The 12,753-nt window shown below is 40.8% G+C and overlaps 1 protein-coding gene across 1 annotated transcript in view; it reads left to right on the top strand.

Moving 5' to 3' along the window:
• Supt3h (SPT3 homolog, SAGA and STAGA complex component) overlaps nucleotides 1-12,753 on the top strand; it is a 320,819-nt gene that overhangs the window by 254,756 nt on the left and 53,310 nt on the right. Inside the window, exon 11 of the mRNA XM_051204228.1 lies at nucleotides 5,237-5,347. Coding sequence (XP_051060185.1) covers nucleotides 5,237-5,347 — 111 coding nt within the window. The remainder of the gene's footprint in view (nucleotides 1-5,236; nucleotides 5,348-12,753) is intronic.

Raw genomic sequence — 12,753 nt, 5'->3', positions numbered from 1 at the left:
ATTAACTGGGGTAAAATTGGAAAAGGTAAGAACAGATGATGTTTAAATATTTCAGTTTTTGTGGCTGGGCATGGTGGCACGCACCTTTAATCCCAGCACTTGGGAGGCACAGTTAAAGGGATCTCTGTGAGTTCCAGGACAGCTAGGGCTGTTACACAGAGAAACTCTGTCTTAAAAAATAAATAAATAAATAAATAAATAAAATGATAGTTAAATTTTTAAATTCAGTAATTCTTTTTTGTCTTTTCCTTGATTGACTTTGGTTTCAATATCTGTAATTAAAGATTAGCGTTTCCTAATTATATAGGACTATCATGCCAACAGTAACTATCTTCCTAAACCCCTGAGATAAGAAAATTATGTTGTGTGTTTTGTGCTTTGGCCTCAAATCTCAGAGGGGGAAGCCCTGAGAGGGCCTCCTGCACAGCAGTGGGGAGGGCACCCGTGCCCATGTGACAGATTATATGCTTGGTGAGTGGGCACATGGACCCTAAGCTTTCAGCATGGCTCTAATCCACCATAGTAAGTAGGGAGACACTAAGAAACATTTGTCTAAGATTCAAGGTCCTGAAACCCTGAGTTGTTCTGAGAAAGAGGAAGACTGAGAAACAATAGAATACTCTTTTCCTTGTCCAGATTTTTCCATCTTGGGAGGAGAATCAGAACAGGTATAGACACAGCAAGAACCAGGGTCAACAGAGGTGTTTATATATTAGTAATTCCCATCTAGCACAGTTGAGAGTTCAAACTGCTAAGAGATTTCGTGCAATGATAACTAACAAAGACCAACAGTTCAGGAATGTGGGGGACTCTGCTGCTTGAGCATCCACTGTTTGTTGTTGGTCCCTGGATGACGGAACGTGACATGAGAAAATACACAGTTCGAGTATGAATGCAGCCAAGGAGAGGAGAAATTGAAATGTGCCCTTCACCAAATCACCAAAGAAAGGGCAGCCAGTGTTTGGCACAGACACCTCTGCCAATGCTCTGTAGGCAACAGGACCCTATATTCTATCAAAATAAGTTGATTTTACTTTTACAAATTTAATACCTAAAATGTGGGAATAATGAGAATGGAAAATATGAACTGATGAATCCAACACTTCACATGTGTTTGAGGTGTATACACAATTCTTGGAAACAAAGGACAAAGACCTTTAGTATTAATTTTTCCTAAACAACTTTTAAGAGTAGAAAATACTAGAAGCACTACTCAGTTAATATTTCTACATATAGAATATCTCTTTAATTTGAACAGAGTTGAATCACCTTGTTAAGGAACTGGATGTTGATCAAAGGTTATTTGTTGAGATGAAAAAAATTACTAGGAATGTAAACTTTTAAATTGCACATCTCTCTTCCAATGAACTCACTGAACAAACCAAGAAAATCTAGATGTTCCTGTGGTAACTTCATTCAAGGCCAGCAGTTACTAAAAAATGGCAGATGAGTATTAACTTGGCAAAATGGAAAACTGAATAGCATTTTCACAAAAATGTATGTATTCACTATTATAAAGATAAAGTTAACTTCGTTTTTTAAGACAATGCATAACCCACTGTGTCTTGTCTCCATATTTACAAATCGCAGTCAGAAGGGCTGGCGGTGGCTCAGTGGGTAAGAGCACTGGCTGGTCTCGCAGACGACCAGGCTCAAACCTTGGCAGCACATAGCAGCTAACAGCCCTCTGTTAACTCTAGTTCCAGGGCATCTGACACCCCTTTCTGACCTTTGCTGGCATTGCATGCTTGTGATACACAGACAAATAACCTATACACACACACACACAAAAAAAAAACCTAAGTATATCTTTTTTTAAAATAACGAGCACAGATCATTTTTAGCTTTTTATTGTTATGTCATAGTCCATTCCAGCTACTACAGTAAAATGATATAAATTATGTGGTTTACAAATGAGAAATTTGTTTCTCGCATTCCAAAGGCTAGGGAGTCCAAAGATTCATTGGTTGGTGAATGTCTGCATATAGTTTCATGCATAGAGTCATCTAGCCTCACATAGGAGTAAGAGTGGGAGCTCAGCCCTCATAACTGTGTCACCTCCTAAAGCCCTTGGACATTAAGATCTCAATGTAGGATTCTGGGGCAGACGGGCAGATTCAGACCAGATACTTTGCTACTTCAGTGTCCCTAGGTCCTATTGGATTGCCATTGCAAAGTTAAGAGGTTTGGAACAAAATCTTCTACAAACAGAATCAAATCTATTGGCGAACTTAACAGAAGTTCTATCTTACCCTTGAGTTAAGAAATGAAAACTAAATATAATCTTCAAGGAGAAAAAGTGAATTTAGGGGAGCCCCATAGAGGAACTGTGTGTTAGAAGGGCTTAGAACTTCATTTTGTGCATAGGATACTGACCCTGGTGTCTGCTTTATTTCCTCTTGAATTCCTACTGGAAGACTTTTTCTTTAGATTCTAAATTCAGTTCAACACTCACATACATTTCCACAAATGGAAAGGATCCTACCACCTCCTTATGGGCATCAACTATAAAGGCAGGTGTGTGAGTTACAGAGCAAGACAGACACACTGAAGAGGCTTTGCCCACATCTGGGGACCTGATGGTTGCATTTTATTCCTGTGCATTCCTTCCAAGGTGAAATGAGATGGACTGAGGATTGAGAAAACACTCAAACAATTATTTACATCATTGACAAAGTGAAGGTCAAGATAACTTCATCCATGTTGATGTGGGCACAGGAGAGGTAGAGAAAGATCCTCCCTGAGCCCTGATTTGCCTTATTTCAACTCTGATTGTAACAAAGTAACCAAGAGCTAGTTTGTTTTGCTGTAAGTCTTGTTGGAAAGAATACACAGGGGACCTTGGTGGATTCCATGGCATCCATGGGTGACCAAGGTGAGGGATAAACATGCCAGGCAGACAGAGCCTAGTGAGAAGTTTTATTAGAAAGAGAAAGTGAGGAAGGAAAGAGAAAAGAGACACAGAGACAGAGAGAGGACAGAAGAGAAGAGGGAGGCAGGGAAAGTCCTGTCTGCCCCAGGGGAACAGCAGGGAAGAGCAGAAGGAGAGCTTAAGTGGGCAGGGTCTGTCTTTTAAAGGGTCCTTTGCACCTGCGTGCAGACTGGTGCTCATGGAAGCCTGGGCTGAGCAGGGTACCGCCTGAGTGCACTCAGCCAAGTGACAGGAGCTGGCCAGAATAATGCCTGAATCCTTACAAGTCTCCCTTTAGGTTAAGCTGGATAATTGGCAATTATTCTTGTTTGGTAGGAATTTCCATTGTTTTACTCATATCTAGGTAGATTGAAAGTATATTTTCAAAGTCCAGGGAAGAATATAATGAAAAATAAGTCTTTCTCTGACCCTTGTCTTCTAGTCAGCCACTTAATCTGCATGAGAGCCCAGTTAAGATATTCACTGAACCCTAGCAGACACAGTCCATGTTTAAATGGATAAATAACATTTGTTCCGGGGTTTTGTTTGTTTTTGGAGACAGGGGTTTTTTTTTTTGGGGGGGGGGTAGCCCTGGCTGTCCTAGAACTCACTCTGTAGACCAGGCTGGCCTGGAATGCAGAGATCCTCCTGCCTCTCTGCCTCCCAAGTGCGGGGTTAAAGATGTAAGAAGTGCACCACCACCTCCCAGCTCAGTCTCTTTTCAATAAGCAGTAACATAGTGCTGACTGACTGAATACCTTGTCGTTTTTTTGTTTTGTTTTGTTTTTTCGCATAATGTACTTTAGGAATCAAACTATAAGAATCATCATTCCAGAAGGGTGTCATCTTTTCTGTTTCTTTGAATGACTGCATTATACTTTATTTGCCTAGTCCTACTGGTACGCATTTAGTTGTCAATCTAAATAGCAGTGTATTAACTATTCATGTATAAGTTTATACAGATTATTTTGTACTCTTGAAATGTATCATTAGGAAAATTCTTAAAGGTAAAATTGCTGAGTCAGAGAGGCTGTGTTTTTCATTTTGGTGAGATCATCTCGAACTGTTAGCCACAGAGGTTCTACATACAGAATTATATTCCCTGTGAGTCATCATGGTGTTTGTGAAAATTATCAGGAAAAAAAAAAAAACGCATTAATGGTAGGCTCAGAAAAACAAATAACATTGATTGGGTGACTGTGAGTGGATTCTAGAACATAATTACAATAGCATATGGACTAAATAGTTCTTTCTCTTTGTATAGTTGAATAGCTGTACTTTCTGCCAGCTTACTGTGTTGAGTATTGGTGATCCCATTTTTGATCCTTAAATGATAATCTGACTCCAGTATAGCTTTATAGCCTGCCACTATAATTCTAAGTGCCCCATATATTTTAGTTCATTTATTTTCACAGCCAGCCTGTGAAGTACTTAGAATTATTACCCTAATTTACGGATGGGGGTGGAAGATATCTGACACCCAGAAATATTGACAAAGTTGGTAACAGATGGACTCCAATGTAGACCCAAGGTAGCTGGGCCCAAGGCTGAACTTGCAGACCTGACTAAGACAGTTCACTGCCTTTTAATGCACTGAGAATCCAAAGAACGTTATAATTGTTTGAAGTTATATCATACACACGCATATATACATATATATACATGTACATATTTGTATATATACATGTACACATAGTTTCCTGAGGTTTTTTTTTTTCACAAAATCTTTCATTGCACAAAATCTTTCTTGTCTTTTGTTGATTTCAAACATGCCTTTCATACATGAGATAAAATATGAATGTTTTATTTTACTTTATCCCAAGGACACCTGAAATACTAAGAACTAAATAGTCCTCTATGACAGTCCCCAATATGACAAATATATGGCCATTTTACATTTTTTCATTTTAAATTCATGACTCAAGTCATTTCAAAATAAGCCCAAGACTCTCCCAAGAAACATTTATAATCATAAATGTTTAAACGTTTTTTTGAAAAGAGCTTCCTGTGGGTCTTTCAACAAGGCCCCGTGACACTTTTCGCTGGCACGCAAGTGGCTGTGCACTCCTACCTGACATGCAAGCTTGGGTGAAATATTGAAGGCATAAAAACTGCATTTGGTGGGTCTGCTTGGACGGGGTCACAGAAAAGTCATCTTTGATTTGTTAATGGAGCTTTCTTTTTAGATGTAGTATATGGCGGCAGCGATGTGCATCCTGAGGGGAAAATGGTCCATTTTATAAAGGTTTATTTTCATATTTTATACACTGTAGTTCTGTTGCGTGTTTTTGATTTAGTAACAATTTATGTGTTTTTCTGTCCCAGAGCACTGCGGCCTGTGGTGTTGAGGCTCACAGCGATGCCATCCAGCCCTGCCACATCAGAGAAGCCATTCGACGCTACGGCCACAAGATTGGCCCTCTTTCCCCATTCACAGTACGTAATAACAGAGTTATAAAAAGTTATATTTACAATCTGAAAGAATCTTGATTTTCAAGTGGTCAAATGCAGAAGCGATGGAATTGTTGAAAGCAATTTGTGGCAGCTGTAATTTTGTTGTATAAAAGCAGCATAATTCTCTTGGGAAATAAAAGTTAGTCATTTTTGTCTCTTTTTGGAAGGGCAAAGTTTTTTTCTACAAAATATTATTTTCTTTCAATTACATATTAAGCTTTTTGTTGGAGCTTATAGTTTCTATTTTTTCAAAGCTTAAGTTTACAAAACTTTTTGTCAAATTATATGTATCCAAATGTTGCTAGAAGCGTTTTGTATTTAGAGTTGGTTAAACTGGCACAGCCACTTCTATCAGATGTCCTTCTAAACATACTTCGAGTTGGAAGAAGAAGAAATGATTTCTGCTTTGGCTTTGAATGAGGCTCAACTGCAGACAGACTTTCACATCTTTAAATAATTTGAAAGCTTATAATCAGAGCTTGTTTTTAATGGAGAGTTGAAGACTTGATATTTCAGCAGCCTTAAGAGTGAATGTTTGTGTGTGAGTTCTAGATGAATGCCTATATCTTTTATTTAAGTTAATGGAAGTTTCTCTAACTCCCTCTGCTTCCAAAAAATAGGGTTAGACCTTCAGAAAGGAGGCTCAGTTTGTATAAACAAGAAACAGTAAAACTTATTTTTTGTAGAAACTTTCATATTGACTTGCAGTGCAGAATATACAAAACAATATCTGATTAATAAACAAATGAATAAATAATAAGTAAGACACAGCATACACTTCTGAGTATAACATACTAGCTTTTAGTCTTGGGGTGATTTCTTCAAAATTATATCATGATCTTTTTTTTCTTGTGTCTAAATATTTTATTACCATTAATAACTCAGAACTATATGAATCCCCATGTGGCAGCAAGATACAGATACATTTAGAAATGTCTCTTGAAGTCTTTTTGTAACATTGACCATCAGTTTGATATTTAAAACCTGTCTTGTATTTGTTTGTTGATGATTGGTTAAGGATTAGACTGAGGGCCTCACACACATGCTAAGCATACATTCAACCACTGAGCCAGAACATGATTTGTATATGCTGATTAGAGTCACACTGCCAATATATGAATATTTTTTAGGTCACATAATGAAAAAGAAAAAAATAAAATTGAGTATCATTTAAAACAAGGATAGTTTAAGCGATGAACCAAAAGGAAGACAAACCTCCAAAATGTGAAATTATTGGAAGTAACAATTCTAAAATCAAACCAGATAGTAAGAACTACCCTTTACTAAGAGATTGAAAATATAAAAGTATCAAATGCTTAGGTCACAGCTAAATAATGCCTGTTGAGGTGGAGAGAAAGGATAATAGCCATATGCCAAAGGTGCAGAGGCACATTACAGGCAACAAGAAGAAACAGGGTTTGTGAGACGCATCCTAAAAGTCAGGGATGGAACTTAAAAAAAAAAAAAAAAACCTACCTAATGCAAAAGGGAGCTCTTGACTCTTGCAGGCCATCAAAGGCAGTAGGACCACTTCATGCAGGGAGCTCTCCGGTGTCTTGGTTGATGAGAAAATCATGTGTGTGAGCTGGTGGCGTTAGGAAAGTGGGTAGGCAGCGCTCGTGGGAGCTTAGAGAACTGGCTCTCCTCCTGCTGTCTGTCCTTACACAGGTCACTTTCTGATCCATAAGATGGAGTGGCATTGATGTCTCTGTTCCCAGGGTTAAATCTGACAGTGAGCATCCTCTCAGATCCGGGTGGAATGCCTTTCTTCCTTCAACCTTCCTACTCTTTTATTACTGAACTTTTTACATTCTCTCTCAGAACAATCCAAAACTGAATACAGTATTGACAATAGTAAGCTTCTGACCCAACTGTGGTTGACCTAGAGAAACTATAATTTCATATCATTTGACCTAGTAAATTATAAAACTGAAATTTTATCTTATGTCACCCCATATAGAATGAAAAGCAATGATATATATTTATTTCGAGAACATTTCACTTTAAGCCAGTTTTATATGATAAATGTGCCACATGTTAATTATTTTCTTGAGAATCAATGCAGGATATACATGTGAAATATATATATGTTGCATATATGTATTATCCCTTTTTCAGTTAATAATTATTTAGAACTCCCAGAAAATTTATTGAGGAAAAATTGACTTTCCATAAAAATACAAATATCTAAGTTTCTAACCAACTTCTCCTTTAGTACTTCTCCTTATTTTACATTTGTAAAATATTTGAATATTTAGAGGTAATTGAACATTAAATTAAATTCAGACAAATCTAATATTCTCAGATATTGTTATTATTCATTTGTGTAAAATTCTAAGTCAAACTCATCAGAGTAGGCCTGGGAGATGGCTCACTTAAATAAAGTACATGTCATACAAACAAAAAGACCTGAGTCCAATCTCTAGCACCCACATGGAAAATCTGGGTGTATTGGCAGACACCCATAATCCAGTGCTAGAGAGACACAGACAGGAGGTGGAGCTTGCCATCCAGCCAGTACAGCCAAATCTGCAAACTCCAGGCTCCATGAGAGACCCTGTCTACATATATAAGATAAAGAGCAATAGAGAAAGACATCTGAAATTAACCTCTGGGCTCTGCACATACTTACATACCTGCACATGTACACATGTATGATCATGAACACAGACACACATAAAATAGCCCAGTGTCACATACCATATAACTTTTTCTTTAAAGCTCAATGTGACAAATTCTTACAGGGATTTTACATCCCTATTAACCTAGTATGCACATCTCTCAATAACTAATGACACTAGACTATACCATCCCTAGAACCCTCTAGGGGTGTGTGTATGCATATGTGTGTATGCATGCATCGGGATGACAGGGTAGAATATGCTTGCAGCTATCACAGGGTGAGCTAGCTCCGTCATGCACTTGCAAGGTGAGTTAGGGTACACCGACAAACCTCTCTTAGGCCCACAGTCTCAGGCTCCAACTAGCATTAAGAAGCCTTGATTCTGCCTCAGCATTTAAGACAGCTAGAAGGACTTACTTCTAGGGATGCACTTGGTTATTTAAGTTAATAACCATGCTTATGTGTGGAATTTTATCCTCTCCTACTCCAGCTCCATAGAAAGTTACCTGATCTTATGCAAGCTCGGGGAGTTAATGTATTTTTCTACTTGAATATCAGAAGAAGCTAAAACAGATGTAGGCATTCATAGGATTCGGTCATCACACTCAGTGGACAGTTTCTCTGGCTTTCACAATTGCAGGGCTGGTTTTATATGAACCATTTTCAGTCTCTCCCACTGTGAGCTGTGCTTGCGCTTGAAGCTAGATGGCCATGGGCTATGTAGAGATAAATCACCTCAGCGTCTGCATGGACGTCTGGGACTCTGTCTATGGCTTTCCGGAGGCTAACCCCCCCCATGCCTGACCACGTGGGTGCAGGAGCTGCATGTGTGAGGGTGGCACTACTGTAGCGGGTGAGAACACCATCGAAGATAGTCACAGTGCGCCCCAGAGCTGAGTACTGCATCTCCTATAGCCAGAGCTTTCCACCAGGCTACTCTGTGAACAGTTAGAAGTGAGTGTGGTATCCATAGCCTACACATCAAGCTCCATTTAAGGAGATAGTTTTTTCAATTTAAAAGGTAGATTTATATAGTATAGTTACACCATGAAACTGTCTACCTGATCACATGACTCATACAAAATGGAGTAGGCGTGTCCAGCCTTGACCATTGGGCCATTCCTTAGACTTTTCATATGAGTCTTTCTGGGGTTCTCCCTGGGGTGGGTTTGGGGGAGGTCTTTGCTTTCTGTGAATTTCCTTCTCTGCTCTGATAGGGGTTGTGAGTGAAGGTCCCAGCTCATGGGTTACTGTTCTGTCATCTTCGCCATTACGTAGATAACTTCACCACTCATCCTTTTCTTCTGCTCTGAGAAGCATAACAATGTGATTCTGTTTTGCCAAATGGAGCTGGGGCTCTATAAATCTGTTTCCTTAGTGCCTTCAACAAGACTTGGGGAGGAAGAGCAAGATCTTACTCCGTGCAGTCTCTACAGCAGTGACTAACATGGGGCAGCCAGGGAATTTGTTAACAAGAAATGTTCCGGGCCCACTTTGAAGCCTTCTAGTATTTTTCTCTAACATCCATGCTGATGGCTTTTTCTTGACCTTTATTTTGTGGTCATAGTTAGCATCTCAAATTAACTTAGTTACCCAATGTGAGCATCTGGGCTACTTTGAAGAGAGTCTCTCTCTCTCTCTCTCTCTCTCTCTCTCTCTCTCTCTCTGTGTGTGTGTGTGTGTGTGTGTGTGTGTGTGTTTCTCAGCAATAGAACATTGAGGGTAGCACAGAAGTGATGGTCATTCAGACCCAGTGTAGAAATCCTCTAGGAACACTCCACAGAATGCTAAAATTATCAACAGAATGACTTGAAAAGAAGGAAACTTTGTTTTTTTTTCCATTGCAGTGTTTCATGCCTTACTCAACAAATATGAATCATTGAACCATTATTTAACTTAACTGTACTGTTAATTTTACAAAGTGAACTGTTGTAAAAGGGAATTTACAATTTCCAAAAACAAAACTAATACTTACTCTTATTGTGTCCAACATATATTTAAGTTCATATGCAAGGTAAGAAAAAATCATGCCTTGTTTTCCTGGCTGGTGTTGTAATTATGATTTGGTTTCAACCAAATCCCCTAGGCTGTGTATGTATGAACTGAACATTACACCCGCACATGCTCCCCCTTCATGACCTCAAGCTGTGAGAAGAGAAAGTTCAGAGCCCATATGTCAGTCAGATGTGAAGACTCTCCCTGGCACCTGGGCAGGCTTTCCTACTGCTTGGAGTCACTTGCTGTTCTGGGCATGAGCCCAGTCTGTGGATCAGGCTCCAAATCTGGAAAGATTTTCACTGATTAGTTGGCAGAGGTCATGAGGGAGCCCTGTGTCAGGCTCTGAATTTGCCCAGGTGCGTTCAGGGTGATAGTTGGGCCCCGAGCCCCTGGTGAAGTACTAGGGAGGGTTTCAGTTCCTTCCTTGGCTCCCGAAGTTCACAGCCTTGCCTACAGGTTGCCGTCAATTCCAATTTAAACACTTGTACAGACTTCAGGGTTTCCAGGGGAGAAGTTAGAGCTCTGTTTCTGGCTTTGACATGTATTCTGCATTCCTAGTCCAACCCCAACACACATGATCATATTCAAGACTAATTAGGTAAGCGTTTAATAAGTAAACCAATATAGCTGACAGACCTTCCTCACCCAAGCGGGCTGTCAGTGGGGAAGAGGGGAGGAGGACGGGGGACAGGAGAGAAAGAAAGCCAGTCTGTACCAAACTTCTCTCAGAAGCCACTGCCTAAAGGAAAGGTAATGGGTTTCTGCTTGCACTGAACTCACTTCACTTAAGTTGTAATGATTAAGACAAGTGATGTCTGTCACCCACCCAGTACATTCGCGAATGACTAAAATAAAAAAATGAGGCATAGCCATTCTATGTACTGCTATGAGTTTACTTTGTCAGCTCCCAGAACTGGAATAATTCAGAGCTGCACCTTCCAGACAGAATGAAGCCCTCATGCCATGTATCTTTAAAGGCCAGCATTTGATTTCTCAGTCTAAGAGCAGGCACTTCTAGTGAGCAACACTGTGTAAGTGGATGAACCAGTGCTAGCATCCTCCATACCATGAGCTTCCACTGGCTCTGTATTCCATTGATCCTGTAAACACTTGCTACAGACTATGTTAACCTGCTGCTGAGTTGGCTTATGAAAAGGGTACCCAGGGTTCCTGTTTGCTGCTGAGACTGAAAGGTAGACAGGGCATCTCAGAATAAGGAAAAAAAGGAGTGTTCTGCCTGCCTGGCAAGCCAGGGAGTGATGGGAGGTTCATTTACACGTGAACCAAATTTACCAGAAAAGGGCAAGTGAGTGACAGTTTGGGAAAGGCAGGAAGAACAGAAATCTGGTGGAAACAGTGAGATGCAGGAAGGTAGCATGGCTGCTCAGGCAGAAGTGAGAATCAGCTTTGACAGAAGTCCTGAGGAGGAGACGTTTCCAACAGTGCTGAGGAAGGTGGGTGGGTGGTTGGTTGGTTGGCTGGCTGGTTGGTTGGTTGGTTGGTTGGTTGGCTGGCTGGTTGGTTGGTTGGCTGGTTGGTTGGTTGGCTGGTTGGTTGGTTGGTTGGTTGGTTGGTTGGTTGGTTGGTTGGTTGGTTTGGCACAGAGCCCCAGGCTGGCCCCGAACTCCCTATACAGCCTCCCAGTCCTCTTGCCTCCTCTCAAGTGCTCTGATTGCAGGTGTGCTTAACAAGCCACGCCCACTTATGTGGTCCTGGGGATGACATCCAAGACTCCTGCATGCTTGGCGAGCACTCTACTGGGGAAGTACATCTCCAACCCCAGAAGGATTCTAATCCAAACCAGATTACCTGGGCTTCCCAGGTCTTATCTGGAAAGTTTAGATAGCTAATGCCATCGAGGAGATATTTTAGGGGTTTTTTTGAGGGGGCAAGGAGTGGATTTGAACCACTCTATATTAGAGAACATAACTCCAGATAACTCCAGTGGTGATGGGAAGGGAGTTGCCTGAAATGATGTGGTAAGCAGGAGAGGGAGGCCACTGTGCCTTGTTGCAGTGGGAAGGCAGAGAGTCTCCTTGGAGAGAGCTAATGGAAATGGGAAGACACAATCTGATCGGGACTGCTTGGCTTGTAGAACCAACTGCTGCAGTACTGTTAATGGAAGAGTGGAATGCAGTAAGTGCTTAATGTTCACCACCACACAATTCAAAATGTTCTCCACGTTAAAGTCGGGCCTCAGCGGCTTGCTGAGAACTCAGTTTAAAGACTCAATACGGAAACTGATTTTGAGAAGATTGGTGCCCTGGGTGCTGGCTAATGAGCATGAACGGTGCTTAGTCCACAAATGGCCTAACCCTGACAGCAGGAGACACCACTTCCTGTTTAGTTTTATGGCTATTTCATTTCTGACCCAGAAGTCCCATATGTTATGCTCTTAGGCCAGTTTGATTAACAAATTAACTTTCTAATCCACTGATGAGTTTGGTGGTGAATTCCTGAAAGATGGTTGCAGTCTTACCAGGTTTTGAGTTTAGGATAGGTGTGTGTGCAGCAGCTTCCTGCTGCTGTCCGATCCATGGCATCCTTCCCCTGAGCTGTCGTTAGTTACCTGTGTGAGCCCGTTATCCCAGCTCCTAGCCCGCAAAAGAAACTCTACCAGAAGCACTGGGCATCTCGGTTTTCTAGAACTGTGGAGGACACACTAGCCAGTCTCCCTAGCTTGGTGCTTCTGTACTGCAGAGCTCGCCATTAGCTACCAGTCACCGCTCAGCGAGCACTTCTAGTCCTAAGAGGCTTCGTTTCGTAG

Source organism: Phodopus roborovskii, unplaced genomic scaffold (assembly GCF_943737965.1).
Source record: "Phodopus roborovskii unplaced genomic scaffold, PHOROB, whole genome shotgun sequence".
Lineage (NCBI taxonomy): Eukaryota > Metazoa > Chordata > Mammalia > Rodentia > Cricetidae > Phodopus > Phodopus roborovskii.
Note: the sequence above shows the minus strand (reverse complement) of the source record. Positions and strands in the feature narration are given on the sequence as shown.